Source organism: Hippopotamus amphibius, chromosome 4 (genome assembly GCF_030028045.1).
Source record: "Hippopotamus amphibius kiboko isolate mHipAmp2 chromosome 4, mHipAmp2.hap2, whole genome shotgun sequence".
NCBI classification, from domain to species: domain Eukaryota; kingdom Metazoa; phylum Chordata; class Mammalia; order Artiodactyla; family Hippopotamidae; genus Hippopotamus; species Hippopotamus amphibius.
Window position 1 is genome coordinate 44,819,721 of NC_080189.1, and position 21,655 is coordinate 44,841,375.

The 21,655-nt window shown below is 38.4% G+C and overlaps 1 protein-coding gene across 10 annotated transcripts in view; it reads right to left on the reverse strand.

Moving 5' to 3' along the window:
* The window catches only part of BBS9 (Bardet-Biedl syndrome 9), a 452,928-nt gene that overhangs the window by 73,684 nt on the left and 357,589 nt on the right, over positions 1-21,655 (reverse strand). For all 10 annotated transcript variants that reach the window (XM_057732077.1, XM_057732081.1, XM_057732080.1 and 7 more), the window contains one exon: positions 17,001-17,183. In XM_057732077.1, coding sequence (XP_057588060.1) covers positions 17,001-17,183 — 183 coding nt within the window. The remainder of the gene's footprint in view (positions 1-17,000; positions 17,184-21,655) is intronic.

Below are 21,655 nucleotides of genomic sequence, written 5' to 3' on the forward strand. Positions count from 1 at the left end.
GGCTGCTTTTTCCTCTGAGGTCATTAGTTACCTCACCTAACATGTAGCTTTGGTCCTTCACTTATTCACCATCTCAGGCTATAACTTATGCTTGCTTATGTATTTCCATGTAAGAGGCAGCATGGGTCATAAAAAGAGCACTGGGTTAGAAGTCTGAAGACCTAGGCTAAAATGTGGCACCTTTCCTTATAAGCTGTTATGTCTCTGGGAAAATTATCTTAGGTCTCCAGGTCTCAGTTTCCTCATTAGTTAAAAATCAGGAAAATAATTTCCTTTGCCAGGTGCTTTTAGATTTAATGAAACATATTTAGCAATTGTAGTTACTTAATTCCATGCTATTATTCTTAATTCTGGGAGTTCTCTCTAAAGTTGATCTTTTGAGGGCTGGTTCTTGTGGATAATAATGACACTAGAAATAACAACAGGAGCAAAAATTATTTAGGACCTCCTATATACTAGAAAGTATGCCAAGAAATTTACAAATATTATTTGTAAATAATTATCCTCTGAGGTGGGTTCTGTAACTTCCAACTAACGTGCTAGATGCAAAGTATTTCACCACAAATGACACAATTATTAAAAGTAAAAGCTGTAATGGGATCCAGGACTGTATGGCTCTAAATTCCATGCTCTTGGCCAGTATGCTACAGAGCACTTTTTTCCCATTTCATCATGTGTGTTTTTCAATCTATTGTCATCAGATCACCTTAGGCAGAAAATATTATATGAGGTGTTCCCCCCAGAAAATTTATGGTCACAATTATCATATTCATGGAACCAAAATTTAAATCACCTTCTTTATCCAAGTGAATAATCTGTATACAATTAAATGAGATTTTACTGCATAATCAAAAAGCACTATGATTTGTGCCACTTTTGATGGGTCAAAGCTTTTAGCACCTGCATAGACTACTGTTAACTGACATCCAGGAATGGCCTTGGGATACCACCTTCCCAGAAAACATAATAATGGTCAGACTTGACTCTGATGAGTCAGAGTTATAGATGCTCATTTGAGGGACTCATTATTGAGAATATGTGGAGAGCCCACTCCTATTATATGGAATCAAAAGACATGGGGTCACAGACTCCCCAAATACCCACATATCTGACAGTCTGGGGAAAACCTTATTGAAGCTAGGACAAGAGAAGAACCATGTGAATAAACTGAAGACATCAACTCCCCCTCAACAATGATGTGTTCTTAAAAATCTCAAAGAATAAGAAAGAACCAAACTCAAGAAAAAATGTCCCAAAATACATGAAACCATTGATTTAAGTATAAAGCACTTTTCTTTAGGATCCCTTTCTTTCTGTTTTTCTCTCTTCCTTTTAATTAGTTTGGATTTTTGAGGACCACCCAGAAGCTTCACTATTTTAAGATTTGCCTACCTCCTTCTTTCTTGGTCAAAGCCACCAGTGGATCTGAAACAGCTATAGGAAGGTCCACATACTAGATTTCTATTTCTGTTTTCTTTCAAATAGAATTTAAGTTCGAGGGATTTCCCTGGTGGCACAGTGGTTAAGAATCCACCTGCCAATGCAGGGGACACGGGTTTGAGCCCTGGTCCGGGAAGATCCCGCATGCCATGGAACAACTAAGCCTGTGCGCCACAACTATTGAGCCTGTGCTCTAGAGCCCATGAGCCACAACTACTGAGCCCATGTGCCACAACTACTGAAGGCCATGTGCCTAGGGCCCATGCTCCACAACAAGAGAAGCCACTACAATGAGGAGCCTGTGCACCACAATGAAGAGTAGCCCCTGCTCGCAGAAACTAGAGAAAGCCCATGTGCAGCAACGAAAACCCAATGCAGCCAACAAATAAATATAATTAATTAATTAATTAATTTTAAAAAAAAGAATTTAACTTCAAAGAAAAAAGTATAGCAAATGGGATCTGAAGTGACTGGCTATACACCATTCAATCTTCATGTCATTTTTCACAGCAATCAAGCTAACAGTAACACAGCAATACAAATCTCAAAGTTAAATAGTAATCATCTACATAATGAAGTACCTTCCCGTCAGCTTTGTGCAAAAATCAATTATATAATTTGACTTCATTTTAGTGCTATGTGAGGCAAACAAGGAGGTTAAACTTGTCAGCATTTTCTAGCAGAGAATCCAGTACAGGTACACATAATACACAATAAAAATTACACCTTCTACAATGTAACCATCACCCTGATACCAAAACCAGGCAAAGATGTCACACACAAAAAAAATAATAGGCCAATATCACTGATGAATATAGATGCAAAAATCCTCAACAAAAAACTAGCTAACAGTATCCAATAGCACATTAAAAAGATCATATACCATGATCAAGCGGGGTTTATCCCTGGGATGCAAGGATTCTTCAATGAACGCAAATCAATCAATGTGATACATCATATCAACAAATTGAAGGATAAAAACTACATGATAATCTCAATAGATGCAGAAAGAGCTTTTGACAAAATTCAACATCCATTTATGATAAAAGCTCTCCAGAAAATGGGCAGAGAAGGAAATTACCTCAACATAATAAAAGCGATATGTAACAAACCAACAGCCAACATCGTTCTCAATGGTGAAAAACTGAAAGCATTCCCTCTAACAACAGGAACAAGACAAGGTGTCCACTCTCACCATTATTATTCAACATAGTTTTGGAAGTTTTAGCCACAGCAATCAGAGAAGAAAATGAAATAAAAGGAATCCAAATTAGAAAAGAAGTAAAATTGTCACTCTTTGCAGATGACATGATATTATATATAGAAAACCTTAAAGATGCTACCAGAAAACTGCTAACTCTAATCGATGAATTTAGTAAAGTAGCAGGATACAAAATTAATGCACAGAAATCTCTTGCATTCTTATACACTAACAATGAAAGAGCAGAAAGAGAAATTAAGGAAACTCTCCCATTTACCATTGCAACAAAAAGAATCAAATACCTAGGAATAAACCTGCCTAAGGAGGCAAAAGACCTGTATGCAGAAAACTATAAGATGCTGATGAAAGAAATCAAAGATGATACAAACAGATGGAGGGACATACCATGTTCTTGGATGGGAAGAATCAACATTGTGACAATGACTATACTACCCAAAGCAATTTACAGAGTCAACACAATCCCTATCAAATTACCAATGGCATTTTTTCACAGAACTAGAACAAGAAGTCTTATGATTTGTATGGAAACGCAAAAGACCCCGAATAGCCAAAGCAACCTTGAGAAGGAAAGATGGAGTTGGTGGAATTAGGCTTCCTGACTTCAAACTATACTACAAGGCCATAGTGATCAAGACAGTATGGTACTGGCACAAAAATAGAAAGGTAGATCAATGGAACAGAATAGAGAACCCAGAGGTACACTCAAGCACATATGGGCACCTTATTTTTGGCAAAGGAGGCAAGAACATACAATGGAAAAAAGACAGCCTCTTCAATAAATGGTGCTGGGAAAATTGGACAGCTACATGCCAAAGAATGAACTTAGAACACTTCCTAACACCATACACAAAAATAAACTCAGAATGGATTAAAGACCTAAATGTAAGGCCAGATGCTATAAAACTCCTAGAGAAAAACATAGGCAGAACACTCTATGACATACATCAAAGCAACATCCTTTGTGACCCACCTCCTAGAATCATGGAAATAAAATCAAGAATAAACAAATGGGACCTAACGAAACTTAAAAGCTTTTGCACAGAGAAAGAAACCATAAACAAGACAAGAAGACAGCCCTCAGAATGGGAGAAAATACTTGCCAATGAAACAATAGACAAAGGATTAATCTCCAAAATATATAAGCAGCTGGTGCAGCTTAAGACCAAAACAGCAAATAACCCAATCCACAAATGGGCAGAAGACCTAAATAGACATTTCTCCAAAGAAGACATGCAGATGGCCAACACACACATGAAAAGATGCTCAACATCACTAATCATTAGAGAAATGCAAGTCAAAGCCACAATGAGATATCACCTTATACCGGTCAGAATGGCCATCATCAAAAAATCTAGAGACAACAAATGTTGGAGAGGGTGTGGAGAAAAGGGAACTCTCCTGCACTGTTGGTGGGAATGTAAGCTGGTATAGCCACTATGGAAAACAGTTTGGAGGTTCCTTAAAAAACTAAAAATAGAACTAGCATATGACCCAGTAATGCCACTCCTGGGCATATATCCTGAGAAAACCATAATCCAAAAAGAAACATGCACCACAATGTTCATTGCAGCACTATTTACAATAGCCAGGACGTGGAAGCACCCTAAATGTCCATCAGCAGATGAATGGATAAAGAAGATGTGGCACATATATACAAGGGAATATTACTCAGCCATAAAAAGGAATGAAATTGAGCTATATGTAGTGAGGTGGATAGACCTAGAAACTGTCATACAGAGCGAAGTAAGCCAGAAAGAAAAACAAATACCATATGCTAACTCATATATATGGAATCTTAAAAAAATGGTACTGATGAACCCAGTGACAGGGCAAGAATAAAGATGCAGATGTAGAGAATGGACTGGAGGACATAGGGTTGGGAGGGGTGGCAAAGAGGAAGCTGGGATGAAGTGAGAGAGTAGCATAGACATAGATACACTACCACCTGTAAAATAGATAGCTAGTGGGAAGTTGCTGTATAACAAAGGGAGATCAACTTGGTGATGGGTGATGCTTTAGAGGGTCAGGACATGGAGGGTGGGAGGGAGTTGCAGGAGGGAGGGGATGTGGGGATATATGTCTAAATACAGCTGATTCACTTTGGTGTACCTCAAAAACTGGTACAAGAGTGTAAAGCAATTATATTCCAATAAAGAGCTTAAAAAATTACACTCATCCTTGTTAAAGTAGTCATATTGGAGAAGAATAAAATTTCAATATGATCACCTCATCAAAAGTTCCCCTATTGAGTCAGGTTTTTCATTATTCTGAGACTCCTTAGTTTGGGTTCAAATCTTGCCTCTGCTTTTTTCTAGCTATATGACTTTGGGGATATTTCCTCATTTGTAAATTGGAAGTAATGGTTGTGAAGCAAGGATGTGGGTGTAAGTAGTTTATTCAATAGCTGATCCAAGAGGTATAGGTGGGAAGTAAGTGAGAGGGAGAAGGGGGAGAAGGGGGAGAAGATGATAAACTGTTGGGCTGTGAGCAGTTACCTCTGTAGGTAACTGGTTCAATCTTGCTTGACTACTCTGGGAGGTGGTATGTAATGTACCTTGGATTTTCCCAACTGGAGGGATGCCGGAGCTGGGCTATTACTCTACCAACCCCTGTCAGTCACTGATTGAACATGTGGCTGCACAGCCTCTGCCAAAAAGGGAGAGTCCTCAGGCAGATAAACTACAGGTGTCCAACAGGAAGAATCTTTCAGGAATGGCAGGAGGTAAAGAGATATGGGTGAAGTACGAACAGCCTCTGTTACAACCCCCTACTTCAAAGAGACAGAGTGAAGATTAAACGGGGTAATGCATGCAGAGTCCTTGGCCAATGCATAGTATGTAATAACGCTCAATAAGTTAGTTTCCTTACATTTCTTTGAATTGGGGGAGGCAGGCCTAATCTCTTCTGTGTGTGTATGAGTGTGTGTGTGTGTGTGTGTAATTTCTCTCCTTATTTCTCTACAAAACAGGGATGTCTTCTAATTGGTGAATTTTATTGGATTTGGTTCTGAGATTGCTAAAAGTTATATAGAGATGTTGATGACTTTGAATTTACAGCCAGTGGATTAGAAAACAACTAATCACTGCAACTGACTACTGCCATTAAACCACAGAAATTAGATTTCAAAGGAAACTGGAAAGTTTCACCACTTTAAATGCAGAAAGTGAAGCATATTCCTGCTAACAACATCAGTGGTTTCATCCACATAGTTTCATTCACTGTGGTGGGAGAGAAGACCAGTGTTCCTGCAGTCCTCATAAATGACTTATCAGTGAAATTAAAACTTTGATTTCATAACCATGTTATGCAACCTGCCAGATTAAGAGCGATGGCAACCTCCATTACTCAACCTTCATTACTTCTCACACTTTATTTGTGGCTTTCTCTTCAAAAAGCAACAACTGGTAAGATTTTTCCTACTTATATGAAATCTGCTTTGGTCAAGGATGCCTGCTCCGGCTTCCCTGGTGGTGCAGTAGTTAAGAATCTGTCTGCAAATGCAGGGGACACGGGTTCAATCCCCGGGCCATGAAGATCCCACATGCCGCGGAACAACTAAGCCCAGGCACCACAACTACTGAGCCTGCGTTCTAGAGCCTGTGTGCCATAACTGTTGAGCCCACATGTCACAACTACTGAAGCCCATGTGCCTAGAGCCTGTGCTCCGCAACAAGAGAAGCCCCGTGCACTGCAACGAAGAGTAGCCCCCAGGTGCCACAACTAAAGAAAGCCTGTGCACAGCAATGAAGACCCAACGCAGCCAAAAATAAAATAAAATAAATAAATAAATAATAAAAATAAATCTTTTTTAAAAAAGTAAATTAAAAAATAATCAAATATAAGGACATTTTCCTCTATAGCCACAATATCATTATTATACCTAACAAAATTTAAAAAAGAAAAAAAAATATGCCTGCTCCAAGATGGAACACCAAGGCATTGCCCTGTCCTATAACTTCCTGTCCCCAATTCAAACCATTCACAAATTTCCTGTTAACAAAAAATGACAGTAATTAAAATCTTTTACTCTGTGCTTACAATTACATCCCATCAATTCTGGGGCATTTTTTTCACATTTTAACATCTCTGAAATAGAGTGTGTCAGTCTCGGTGGCATCTGACACCTGCTGGCGTCCAGGCACCAGTCATGCTATTGTTGTCAGTGCCTGTGTATGTGCAGTCTTTGCCTTAGCTGTTCATATTATGTCACTTCAATTGACGGATGTGCAATGGCCACACTTTCCTGTCAAACTGATTATCATTTTTTTTTAAGAACTTTTATTGAGATACAGTTAACAGACAATAAACAGCATATATTTAGAGTGTACAATTTGGTATCCCAATCTCCCAATTCAAACCCCTCCAAACCTCCCCGCGTTCCCCACCTGGTGTCCATGTGTTTGTTCTCTACATCTGTGTCTCTATTTCTGCCTTGCATTTCCTCTTTCATAGTTGTTAGCATTTGCCTTGTGTATTGAGGTGCTCCTATATTGGGGGCATAGATATTTATAATTGGTATCTCCTCTTCTTGGATGGATCCCTTGATCTTTATGTAATGTCCTTTCTTGCCTCTTGTAACATTTTTTATTTTAAAGTCTATTTTATCTGATATGACTATTGCTACTCCAGCTTGCTTTTGATTTCCATTTGCATGGAATTTCTTTTTCTATCCCTTCACTTTCAGTCTGTATGTGTCCCTAGGTCTGAAGTAGGTCTCTGGTAGACAGCATATATATGGGTCTTGTTTTTGTATCCATTCAGCCAGTCTGTGTCTTTTGCTTGGGGCATTTAGTCTATTTACATTCAAGGTAATTATTGATATGTACGTTCCTATTAACATTTTCTTAGTTGTTTTGTTTTTGTTTTTGTAGGTCCTTTTCTTCTCTTATGTTTCCCGCTTAGAGAAGCTCCTTTAGCATTTGCTGCAGGGCTGGTTTGGTGGTGCTGAATTCTCTTAGCTGTTGCTTGTCTGTAAAGCTTTTGATTTCTCCATCGAATCTGAATGAGATCCTTGCTGGGTAGAGTGTTCTTGGTTGTAGGTTCTTCCCTTTCATCACTTTAAACATATCATGCCACTCCCTTCTGGCTTGCAGAGTTTCTGCTGAGAAATCAGCTGTTAACCTTATGGGAGTTCCCTTGTATGTTATTTGTCATTTTTCCCTTGTTGCTTTTAATAACATTTCTCTGTCTTTAATTTTTGTCAGTTTGACTACTATATGTCTTGGCATGTTTCTCCTTGGGTTTATCCTGCCTGGGACTCTCTGCACTTCCTGGACTTGGGTAGCTATTTCCTTTCCCATGTTGGGGAAGTTTTCAACTATAATCTCTTCCAATATTTTCTCGGGTTCTTTCTCTCTTCTCCTTCTGGGACCCCTATAATGCGAATGTTGGTGCATTTAACATTGTCCCAGAGGTCTCTTAGGCTGTCCTCAGTTCTTTTCATTCTTTTTTCCTTATTCTTTTCCACATCAGTGATTTTCACCATTCTGTCTTCCAGCTCACTTATTCGCCCTTCTGCCTCCATTAATCTGCTATTGGTTCCTTCTAGTGTATTTTTCATTTCAGTTGTTGTGTTGCATATCTCTGTTTGTTTGCTCATTAATTCTTCTAGGTCTTTGGTAAACTTTTCGATCTTTGCATCCAGTCTTTTTTCAAAGTCCTGGATCATCTTCACCATCATTATTCTGAATTCTTTTTCTGGAAGGGTGCCTATCTCCTCTTCATTTAGTTGTTTTTCTGGGGTTTTATTCTGACCCTTCATCTGGTACAAAGTCCTCTGCTTCTTCATTTTCTCTATCTTTCTGTGGCTGTGGTTTTCAGTTCCACAAGATGAGATACTGCTGATACTGCTTGATACTGCTGTCTCAAGACTGAAAATTTTTATGTTAACTGACTTGAATTACAGGATATGTGAATGAATATATGTATAAATATTTATGTGTGGTGGTCTGGCTATCAATCTACCTATATCTTTTACCATCTGTACAGGAAAGGTCAATTTTTCTCTTACAGAACACACCCCAAAATTTGAGGTTGCTTGTAAAAAAAAGGGGGGGTAATGCAAAATGGAAATTGATTGCTTCCTATTTTAAAAATGACTTTTAAAAGCTACACAGTTGTTGGACAATCTATAATTGTGTGAAACATTACGAAAGTAAATGGGGTATCAAGAAATTCCCAGATACTTATATCCGACTAAATGCTTAATTTAAGCTTTAATTCTGTGGGGATATAAGATAATCTGTCCTTAAATTCATTAGAATACAAGGCAAGCACATCAACAATTTTAGAGTATATAATGAGAGCTAAATTATGTCATATCCCCAAGTGAAATTCACAAGAGAATGAAAGCCAGAATAAATAGGGAGGAAACGAAAGTTGATCTGCCTTTTAAAGAGGGTGGATAGAAGGGTAAAGAGAGGACACTATTTTAGGTGAAGAAAAAAATGGTCTATTAGCTCTGGCTTGATGGAAAGAAGTTGTGTACCCATGGAAAGTCAGCTTTCCCAGAACGAAGCGGGAAAGCTGGGAAGTTGCAGAAAAGGAGTTTTAGAAAGAAGATATAGTGGAGCCAAGTGACTGAAAGTCCTGAACGCCTGGCACTGGAATCCAAACTCAACTAGGGGCAAAGAGAGCCATGGAAAGTATGGAAGCAGATGTGTGAACGGAAAGCAGTGGGCTGAGTCTTGCAGAGATGTGCAGGGCATACCAACGCAAAAACATGGGTAGAAAGGCTACTTCAAATGCCACCACAGAAAGCCAGGTTAGAGTAACAAGGACGCAAGCCAAGGGGGTTCTCAGAAACATTTACAAATGAACAGCAACAGGCCAGAGTGACTGACTAACCCTGGAGGTAAACAGCTTTGCGTGTGGTTACAGCACATAGGCAGCACCGGTTTTAGAAGAAAGAGTCACCAATTTCCATGTACACATTTCTAAAAGAATGCAATGTCCCAGAAATGGCAAAATCATCTCCATGTAATTAGTAGACTCAAATTAGGGAGACTAAAGGTATTTTAAGGAAATTGAACTAATGTAAATACACTTCCAGCCAGGAATCAAATTGGGAAGCATTGTGAGGATGGTGGTGATCACGAGTTTCCTCACTGTGGTACTGTGACTTTTACTTATTTTACTTACTTTTATTTAAATCACACCTTATTTCACAAAAGACTTGAGGTGGCATACAGTGAGAGTGGAGCTTCAAATAATCAATTCTTTGTTCATTTACCTAGTCTCTTTATTCTTAAATGCATGAATAATATTAAATATGTCCATTAAAGCACTGACTCACATTTGATATACATAGGAAAGATTAAAAATTACACATCACCACCTGTAAATGTATTCTACTTGGCTCCTATTCTGATGAATTTCAACTATTTTAATTCTTAAAACAGCAAGCAGGTCATCAGAAAAGCTCTGAGATACATTATATTCAACTCTAGTGAAGTCAAGTATTACATTACATAGCACCAGTTGCATCTAACTAGCAACAACACAGAGTATGTGACCATCATGAACATAAAACTAATTCTTTCATGTTTATCTTGCTGGCTCAGATCATGGGAATTACCAAAATATTTACTTTTTGTTCTATGTTCCCACAGACAGTTATAATTATGATGATACTTTAGCAGTCATAAAGGCAGGCTTGATACTGACACCAGACTTCCTCCTTTTGTTTGCCTTTTAAGAAGAGGTAATTAATAATACTAATGATTAGCCATCTCAGTCATCACTCAATCCAGACAGGAGGCACAATGGCCCTTACATCAAATCTGACCTGTGACGTAGAAGTCTTTAAGTCTTGTAAGTTAGTCTTGATAAGTCCCTCCACACAATAGGATTTCCTATTATAAACATCTGTTTTCTCACATGAACCATGTTGAAAATGTTAAAAATAAGTTTCTCTTTCCATATCAGTTTGTAAAAGGAATAATCAATCAAAAAGTAAGGCTGAAGGTCCAAATCTCCTTCCCCTACTGATGTAAATTTCCATCTTAACTTTCCCAGGGGATTTTAAAGTTTCAGTACTAGGGAAGGTAGCTATTAAATCCTAAAGAACACAATAAAGCTTTTCTTTTTCAAATAGTAGTTAACATCTACCAAAGATATTAAGTGCACTTTGAATGAAAAGAAAAAGTCAGGCAAGATGCTATGCAACGTGCCGATATTCCTTCCAACTCTAGGACTGTACATAATCAGGTCCTCAGACAGTGCACTGTTGCTCTTTTCTTTAGACAGTCCTCTGGAATCAGGTGGAACACATGAACATTTAGAGCAGAAGAAGTTTGAGATAGCCATTTGGAAATACCAGTACTCTTTGTTTTCCTGCCATCTGCTGGACCTCATCTTATAGAATCTTGGTCATCTAAGCTGTTTATTGGGAAAAGAAGAAGCAGATCTGTATACAGATTAGGAAGGGCAAAAAGGATTCATCCACATACCAAAGTGATAGTAACTACCTAGAGTGTTGTATTCAAAAGGATTCTGAGGCCATGTGTCAGCTCAACAGGAAAGAGTTCATGATGATTATAACATCTACCAAGGCCATATGAAGGGGGAGTAGCAGCCCTTGTGCCAAATTCTCGCCTCTCCTTTACGGAGATGCACACATCTCCCTAGAGAAGTTTCTTGTTCCTGGGAGAATATCTGGTTATTGTGCATATGACTAGGCTGATTCCAGAATATCAGAAATAAGGGCTGCTTATGCAAACACCATGGCATAATTTAATGTCAGTGTCTTACCCTGCTTTCACTAATTTGTTAAAATGTGCTGAAGTTATTAACTCAACTAACAAAACCCTTTCCCTCTTAATGATGGACAGTACTATGCAATAGAAACTTCTGCAATGATGAAAATGTTCTATATCTACACTGTCCACTGTGGTAGCCACCCACTACATGCAGCTACTGAGCTGCTGAAATACAGCTAGTGTGACTGAGAAACTGACATTTGCATTTTATCTCATTTTAGTTTATGTAAATTTCAACTTAAATAGCTACATATGACAAGTGGCTACCATATTAGATAGCCAATATGTCTACGACTGAATATGACTAGAATATGTTTGCTTGTAATCTTGAAGTAAGTCCACAAAGGATCAGTACTGTCTATTTGGTTTATTGAGGTATGCTAAGTGCCTAGAACACTGCCTGAAACATAGCAGGCCCTCAATAAATATTCATTGAATGAATACATGGATAATAAATGAACTAGGCAAGAGATTTTTCCTCTTAGGCCAACCCCGAGGTATGTGTAGTTTTGCAGCTTTTGGCTTCTATACAGAATAATAACAGGGAGCTGTGTGTAATATCACAATTAAACATTCTTTTCAGACTCAAACCAGTAACACACTGACCTAAGTAGAGACTATTTTCCATAGAGCTTCAAGTAGATTAGAGGGTCAGTAGAGGCATATTTAAATTCTGCATTGAGGATTCAAATACTGAAATATCCTCAGAAAAGTAAAATTCATTTTAGGTTCTATCAGGTACTCTGATAGAACATTATTTTAGGCAAAACTTCTCCAGCATCACAGGAAGACAGTAGGGATAATACCATATTATCAAATCCACAGATGGAACTAGGTTTATGAGCTCTTTTTGGAGATACCAAATAGAACATTTAATGTTTTTCTTAAAGTGATAGGGAGTATCCCTACAAAAACATATTTGGTATATACAACTTCTAGCAACTTAAAAAATCAAGTATAATAGTCCACAACACCAGCATTTATTTGCCCCACAAAAGTATTGAGAAGTGGAAAAAATGGAAAAGTATTACTAAAGAGACAGATCAAAGAAAACAATGATGAGTTCTGTTCCAGATGGGATGGTATTTTTTAATACTAATTAATATAGTGTGAAGGACACTACTTTTCATTAGCAGTAATAAATTCTAAATATTTTTGCTTTGTGAATCCAAGGCTATCAAGAAGAAAATATTCCATAGTTGACTATGATTTTGGCCTATCTTGTGACACATGCCATCTAAATAACAATACAACAAACCATTATGCAGTGCTATCTAAACTGTAAATAAAACATGTGAGCACTTTCTCCTACCTCTCCATACTGTGGGGACATCTGACCTTGAATTGAGAGTCTCTTCTGAAAATGTTGCCCACGTGTTGAAAGTTCTCCCCCACCACACACATGTACTCTGCCATCCACCCTCAACCAAACCGTCTAAATTACATTCAGATTTCTGTGGTATCATAATAACTTCAATATGGGATGTATTTTCAACATTCTCATCAGACTCCTTTCTTCCCTGCCTCACCCTCCTTCCAAGTTATTTCAGGGTTGCATATTTCATTTTCACATCTCAGTGGGATACCCATCACATAACATTTATTTGTGAGGTCTAAAGGCTTAATGTGGGGGATTGTGAACTAGCATGTCAAAACCACATACTGAAGGCATACGTCTTAAAGAATGAAAAAGAATTCCTTTTTTTCTCAAGATATATAAGCTGTCTCAACAGTGTAAGTCCAAGGTGAATACCACAACCTAATTAAAGATGAAGGGCATAACAAGCAGTATTAAAATGTCTTTTTTGATTCATTTCTCTCCAACTTATGTTTTTATCAAATGTCCTATCTCATTAATGACTTCAATAGACATAACAAGTATACACACCTTCTAATCTCACCAAATTCAGGAAAGAGTTGAAGTAATTTTTCCTTACATGTTTTGGGAGGTATGACAGTAGAGAATGCAGAGGCAGGATAGAAAGGGGCTTTGAGAGGATGCTAAGTCCATTCACCTGCCTACAGGGATGAGCATACTTACATACTCCCAGAAAATGAGGCTGTTTTTAAAGATCTCTAGAGTCAGAAATACCACAGCCTCTCTTGGGAGTCAATTCCTACATTTGAGAACATTTATTTCTAGGAAATTCTTCCTTTGGGTCTAAGCATGCTTCAGGGCCAGCTTCAGCGTCATGCAAGCTGTGTAACTGCACAGGGCCCCGTGCTCAGTGTAATGCTTTGTTGTCATCATCTTGAAATTCTTAATAATTTTATCTTCGAATTTGTGTTTTGTAAGTGCAGTCTGATGAGACGATGAAGCATGTGTGAGAAGGAAAAATATGTGCAGTATGCATGCATCCTCCCTCCTTTCTCCCTTCACATAAGCCCCATAGCTCAGAATTCCCGTGGCCCCAGCATGAGTGGGAGTTCACAGAGACTCAAAGTAAGCAGGAGGAAGGCCTGTTCCATCTAGACTGATTAAGTGAAGGAACTGACAGCCCTGAGAGGCTTTTCATTTGAACCAGAACTTGTTTTGAATGAAGAAAGAAGGCAATAGATTCAAAGAAACAGGAATGACTAAGGAAATCCACTACACTCCTGTACTTCCCTGTATTATCCAACGGCTTACACTGAAAATGATAACATAGAAAGAAAGGTCAATAGAGTGACACAGAGCTCCTTTTCCTTCAGTTCTTCCTTATTCAGCAGGAAGCTGAAGATAGTGTTGGTAGATTTGCACAGGTTAAGAAGTGAAATACAGTTTTGTGCAGCAATTCTGCAGTTCTATAAGAACAAAACGTATATGAGCTACAAAATACAAATTGCATATATATTGTGTGTGTGTAAATATATAGCATATAATTGTATATATTATATAATTGTGGTAATTTTTTAAATTTTTCTTTATTTAGAACAACATAAATAAATAGCAAACAAAAATACCATGACGAGAAAGCGACTACAGAAACTAAAAAGCTATGTTTTTAGTACCTGTTTTAACAGCAGTTTAGCATTTTTTCCTACTTTTTTGAACAAGGGATCTGCATTTTCATTTTGCACTCAGCCTCATAAATTATACAGCTGGCCCTGCCCTGCTTCCTCATGCTCCAGATTCGATCCACCGCATGTGTTCTGCCAAGCCACCTCTTGTTAGCTTTCACCCTTATCTCCATTCATTCACCCAACAAATATCGACTGTGCTATGGTCAGGCATTGTGCCAGGCACTGAGAATATAAAAATGAGTAAGATATAATTCCTGCCCTCAAGTGTAGTCAAGGAGACAAATCACCATGAAAGATAGTAATATCTACCTTGCATGGCTTTAGTGAGGACTATAAATAATATACATGAAGTAGACAAGCCGCTTCTAATGTTGATTAGCACTCTATCCAATTATCTCATTTAATTATTACAATGTATTGGGCAGGTAACATAACTGTTTCCATCTTATAGCTATAGAAGCCAAGATTTAGATCAGTTAAGAAACTTGACCAGAGGTACTTTGCTCGAACTAGGACCTGAGGCCACCCAAGTCTTTTTGACTACTAAATCTGAGTTCATAAGTGATAGTGATAGTTATTATTCTTATTAATATAATCCTAACCATTCTATTCTTTATTTTCTATTATTACAGTCTACATTTCTAGCTTCTCAAAGGTCAATTTTAGCTCTAATTTTATCTAAAAAAAATGTGTACTCAATTTTTTCTAATTTATTTTAACTATTTTGTTTAGGATATAAAATATGGCTTTTTTTTTTTTTTTTTTTACTGACAATCCTTTGACTCAACTGTAGAAAATTAGATTCAAATGACAAAGCTTGTAATTTTCAAAATCACATTCATCACTTTGTTGCTAAAATACCATATACAGGTTAAAAACATGTCTTTGGAAGCAGACACACTCTGGTCCAAACTCTGGCTCTACCACCCACTAGTTTCCAAAAGGTACTTAACTCTCAAAGCCTAAATGTTCCCGTATGTAAAATGGGGATGAAAACAATACCTTAACTATGTTATAGGTCCATATTTAAAATTAAATGAGATAATCCTTGTGAAACACTTAAAAGAAAATGTGGTAACTAGTTAACACCCCAAAATTTTAGTTTTAGTACTATTATCTTTAGTACCATGTTTTCACATCTGTGATTAAAAGTGTATCTGAAATGACCTTTTTCCTGAAATGGTTTCCACCAATGAAGGGGAAGCTGAGATGAAGCAAGAGAGTAGCACAGACATATATATAGTACCAACTGTTAGATAGCCAGTGGGAAGTTGTTGTATAACAAAGGGAGTCCAACTCGAGGATGGAAGATGCCTTAGAGGACTGGGACAGGGAGGGTGGGGGGGACTCGAGGGAGGGTGGGGGGGGAGTTGAGGGAGGGAGGGAATATGGGGATATGTGTATAAAAACAGATGATTGAACTTGGTGTACCCCCCAAAAAAATAATAAATAAAAAAATAATAAAAATACAATAATAATAATAATAATAAGCTCAAGGGTCTCTAATTTTAAAGACGCATATTATTTCTTTGTAAATAAAAGCATGCAATAATTGCATCTGGTGGTCATATACCTCAATGATTCAAGGCATCTAAGATGTTTTTATTTATATCATCCTCCACCAAAAACTCCAAATACAAACACCCATTTTTTCCCTTTTTGTTCTAAGCTGCCTATTCAAAGGATCAGGAGTAAAAGAGTTTATAAACTACATATAAAGAACTACATAAATATAACAAAATATCCCTGTCATTCAGTGAGGCTACCTCAGTTCGCCCTAACTCTTGAAGTGACACTTAAATTTAAGAGCGTTGAGCAAATTAAAATGGCTGAACTGTTTTCTCTGGTGGAAAAGGAAAGGATTAGCTAATCTGATTACCAGTAAATCTGAAGGTTTACTGCCATCACTCTGGCAGTCATATGACTGTTTCTCTGACTTCTAAGTGACTGAAGAGCATACAAAAAAATAGACTGGATACCACATAAAAATGGACTATATACCTATTTTTTTAAGTAGCTCAAAAAAAAGAAAAAAGTCCTCTACTTGACATTTTTATTATGGTTTGAAGAAAAGGAAAACAGGATTTGGGCAAAAAACAAAACAAAACCAAGCTCTCATTTGTTACCTTAGAAAACATGATAGCAACGTGATATCTTCCTAAAATCAGTATTTTCAGGGCTTCCCTGGTGACTGAGTGATTAAGAATCCACCAACCAATGCAGGGGACATGGGTTCAATCCCTGGGCTGGGAAGATCCCACGTGCCGCAGAGCAACTAAGCTCATGTGCCACAACTACTGAGCCTGTGCTCTAGAGTCCGCGAGCCACAACTATTGAGCCCATGTGCCACAACTACTGAAGCCCGCATGCCTAGAGCCCATGTTCTGCAGCAAGAGAAGCCACTGCAATGAGAAGCCCGTGCACCACAACTAGAGAAAGCGTGCGCACAGCCACGAAGACCCAATGTGGCCAATAAATAAATACAAAAATTTATAAAAACAAAACAAAACAAACAAAAAAACCCCAATCTTTTCAATAGCACTGGCTGTTACCACTGCGGGCTTGTGGGTCCTTACCAGTTCTTGAGTGTCCTGCTGCAGTGGCAGAAATGCCGCTTCCAGGATAGCAATCTGGTCAGTGCTAAGCTTTTGCCACAGCCCGATCAGCAGAATCACCAAATGGGTGGCACTTTTCAGCCTAGTGAATGATTGGAACAGATTGTCTTGGTTTTCCTCTACTGCATCTGCTAGAGCGATTACCTGTAGAAATTACAAACTTCACTTAGGGATAATTTCACAATTCTTGAGTCCTCAACAAATTACATCTGGCACACTCTTATTTTTCTTTAAAACAACTTGATGAACTTTGTCTTCCATAAACACAAGCTATGTGGAGTAATAAAAGAGTTATCATTCATCTGTTCGCTTCCTTCTTTTAAAAAAAATACCCAAAGTAATTCCAAATCCATATGGCCAAGAGATGAAAATATGCACGAAATCGGCTTAATGGGGACATTGTTCAGTGTCTGCTTCATATCAACTCACCTTCTACAATATGTGATAATCTAAGTAAACTCTAATACAATTATTATAGCCATTATTACCAGTCACAGAGATTGATCAATTTAAAAATTCTTATCAAAGTAACTGCATTTACCTTGGAATTTAAAATAATAACTTCATCACTTTGGTGTACCTCAAAAACTGGTACAAGAGTGTAAAGCAATTATATTCCAATAAAGAGCTAAAAAATAAAAAAATAAAATAAAACAATAACTTCATTATACCCTTTTCAGAAAATAGCTGTCTTCTATTATATTTATAAGTTATGTGGTATCGGAATATCCAATATTTATTATATTTAAAAGGTAGATAATGTTCAAACATTTGACCAATCAAGCAATGTCATTTTTAACACAAATGTCAGGCAACAGTCCACAGGGACCTGAAAGGAAAAAAATGTTCAGGGTGTGTTAGCTTTACAATTCCAAATCTACTTGGGATAAAATTGGCAGGAGTGAGTAGAATTGGCTTTTTTTTTTCTTTTTTTCATCCTCTTGAATAATCCTGTGGAAAAAAGAACTAAAGTAACAACTGGATAGAGCATTGAAGACTGCCCACTGGTGTTTTATTTTATTTTAATGTCTTGGTGAATTTTGTGCTCATTAAAAGTAATGAACTGAATGGCCCTGAGGCTTAAAGCGTCTGACAGCCCCCAGAACAGGAATAGCAAAAGCCAGGGCAATGTAAGCTCCTTTCTACAAGTCCCCGCCAGCTTGAGGGACTAGAGCTCAGATGAGTTTCAGAAGTGCAGATGACCCATTTAGTGATATTTCATGGCTTGCTGACACTGGCCCAAAGGGCCTATTAAAAAATCATCATTCAACAAGCACAGTCTGCAGCTGTGTGGTCTCCCAATTTCCATGTAGGAGAAGCGCTATAAGGGGACAGTCTTCAGAGTATCAGGGAGACACTGGAAAAGAGATGTAAGTTAGAGAAAGACAAAGCACCTGAAGGCCCTTGCCTGACAATGCCAGGCAAACCAGGATTCTTTGCCACTTGGTGGACGGCTTGCAGGAGTTATGAAAGGCAATCACAATTCACATTCAGCTCTATAGGGAGCCCTGGGAGTTTGGACCAAGGTCAGCATTAACAATAAAGCACATTGCTTACTGAGTGCCTACTACTGTGCTACTTTTCATTTGCATTCAAAAGTACATGATATCCTATAATCCATGAGGATCTCATAATTTGTTGGACAGGAAACATACATACACAACCAATTAGTGGAAAGAAGCATTACTGTAATAACATCCCAATTGTGCAGAACAGAAAGTTAAGTGTGAAAGAAGCTAACTAAGGGGCAGATTACTATGGGCCGGAGTTAATATCCCTGGGGCCTCTTTTACTCAAATGAAGCTTGGAACTCATCCCTTCCCCATTACTACAAGAAGTCCCCTCGAAGAGACAGAGAGGCCACTTTCCTTAAACCAAAACACCTGGAATCATCTGCTTCCCCCACCCTCACCATGATTACAAATGACTCTTGTTAAAGTCTAACTTCTTTTTCTTCCTGTGAATGTTACCAATTAGGCCTCATTGTGGGGGCCATCATATTATGACACATGCTTATTGTCAATAAATCCAAATCATACAAAGATTAAGGTGATAAACACCTCCTGAGTGCCAGGTATGTGCAAGAATTTGCATGAAACACTACAGGGAATTCAGTGGCAACAGATATAACCTCCACTTTCAAAGAGTTTATAATGGAGAAAAGAAAATAGGTCAAGGAGGCAAACATTGACAGTATAGGGAAGACCCTATAGACTATTAAGGAGGAGAATACCACTAACATTATGATTATTATGTTAATAATAATCCCTCCAAGGGAGTTTCCTGGTGGTCCGGTGGTTAAGACTCTGAGCTCCCAATGCAGGGGGCCGGGGTTCGATCCCGGGTCAGGGAACGAGATCCCTCATGTTGCAACTAAGAGCCTGCATGCCACAACTAACAGACCCTGCGTGCCACAACTAAAGGTCCTGCACGTGGCAACAAAGATCCCGCATGCCACAACTAAGACCTGGTGCAGCCAAATAAATAAATAAATAAATAAATATTTTAAAATAATAATAATAATCCCTCCAATTCATCAAGCATGAACTGTATGCCAAGGAACCTGCTCTGTGCCATACAGGCGTCAGTGTGTTCAGTCCTCACGCCTCCACTGAGACTTAGTTGGCAAGATCTCTGTTTCACAGATGATGCCTCTGAGACTCAGCAGATGTAAGGAATGTGCCCAGCACTGTACACAGGGTGTGCCAATTGTGTATGTGCTCAGAAGTGCTCCATGCTTGGTTTAAGGCCCTGTTGTCTCTGTCGTGAAATTCTTAATACTTTTTGAATTTCTGCTTTGTAAGTGAAGTCCATAGGATAAAGGAACATGCACATGATCAGAGGAGATATGCTCATTAACGCAGAGAGTTAAATGCTCTTATATTTGCATTTAAAACTGGCACCGCAAACAATATAAAGATTAATCGTAAACGTCATGCTAACAATTTAAATTTTTAATTTTCCTTATTGAAAGACATTAAATAGAAAATAAATACACCACCAGAAGGTGTGAAAGATCACTGAAGAAAGGAAAGAGCTTTATATTTTAGTAGCTGTTTTAACAGCACTTTCTTCTACATTTTAACAAGGGCCCTGCATTTTCATTGTGCATGGGAAACTGCAAATTAAGTAGCCAGTTTGACTATCACCTAGTAAACGAGAGACCAGGATTCAAACTTGGAGTCTCTCACTCTAAAGTCTGCATGAGACCTGAAGCATCTTATGGGTTCGGAGAAGAGCCTAATCCCCTTGGAGGGATTATTATCAACATAAAAATCATAATGCCAGTGGTCTCCTCCTTAATAGTCTATAGGGTCTTCCCTATATTGTCAATGTTTGCCTCCTTGACCCATTTTCCTTTCTCCATTATGGAGGGCCTTGGGAAGGAAAAGGTGTAAGAAGAAGCAGTGGCCACTGGACCAGGCTCAGCCAGCTCCTACCGGCTCAGGAGAAAGGACTGATTATTCAATTTTCAGAAATTTTGTGAGCCAGCTGTTAAACATGGCCATTACTAAAAATTAAATTACATAAACTTAAAATTAGGTTACATGAAAACAAAAGTAATAAATACTCAAGGCACATTACTACCTAATTATTTTACTATTATCTAGGCCCTTGAGATTATTTATGCCTATTGCATCTGTATGTTGGAAACACTCTGCAATGGTGAGCTACTGCCCATTTCTCCCCAACTCCACATTCAGTGACCTCACACTAGAAGCTTGAACTCAGCCATGGTAGAAGTATTCACAACATGCAAATCAACAAATGTTATAAAGTTGGGCTGCCCACCCACCCTGCTCCTCCCAGACAGTCAGTTGTTAAATACTTACCAGCACACCACTGAGAAGAGGTACCTGAAATTTGTCCTCAAGAAAAGATATTGGGTAAGGGGGCTTTAAAAGTGAAGGAAACAACCTGAGCAAATACATTAGAGCACAAATGTAGAGGCTGCTCATTCAGGAAGGAGCAAATGTTCCAGTTTGGAAGAGCATTTGATGAGACAAAAAAGGTCATCTGGGCAACCGTTGTAGAGGAACCCAAACATCACGGTGAAGAGTGTGCAGGTACTGGGGAGCCACAGAGTATTCTGGGTATGGGCATTATCTGACGGAGGCTGTGCTCTAAGTAGCCATCGGATCACAGCAAACATTTAGGGCATTTGCTGGGACTTAAGTGAGGCGTTTATGCACGTTCCTCACTATCAAGGGAAAATTCTTACTAAGTGTAACAGCATGTCAGTTCGTGGACCCACCCAACTTGCTAAACACAGCTGTGGTGGAAGAATGACTTCTCAGTGAGACAGCAGCCCAAGCCACAGGATCTTTCCTGAGCATGACCCAAAATACATCAATCCCGGAGAAGCATAATTTCTGTAAGTTTCAGTCTCGCTGGATATATTTCTGTGCCATTGTGGAAAGAGTCTGCTATCCCCAAATGGTCACAGAAATTGGAAAGAAACGGGATAAACAATTCCTTATGTAAATTACCCCCAAGGAAAATCTTCCTGACCTACTGGCCAGCATGAAATACTAAACAGATCTCCATGTTCTCAATTTAGTTTTATATGTAACAGCCAAGTTTACTTTGTTCTCCACAAGAGCCAAATGAACTTA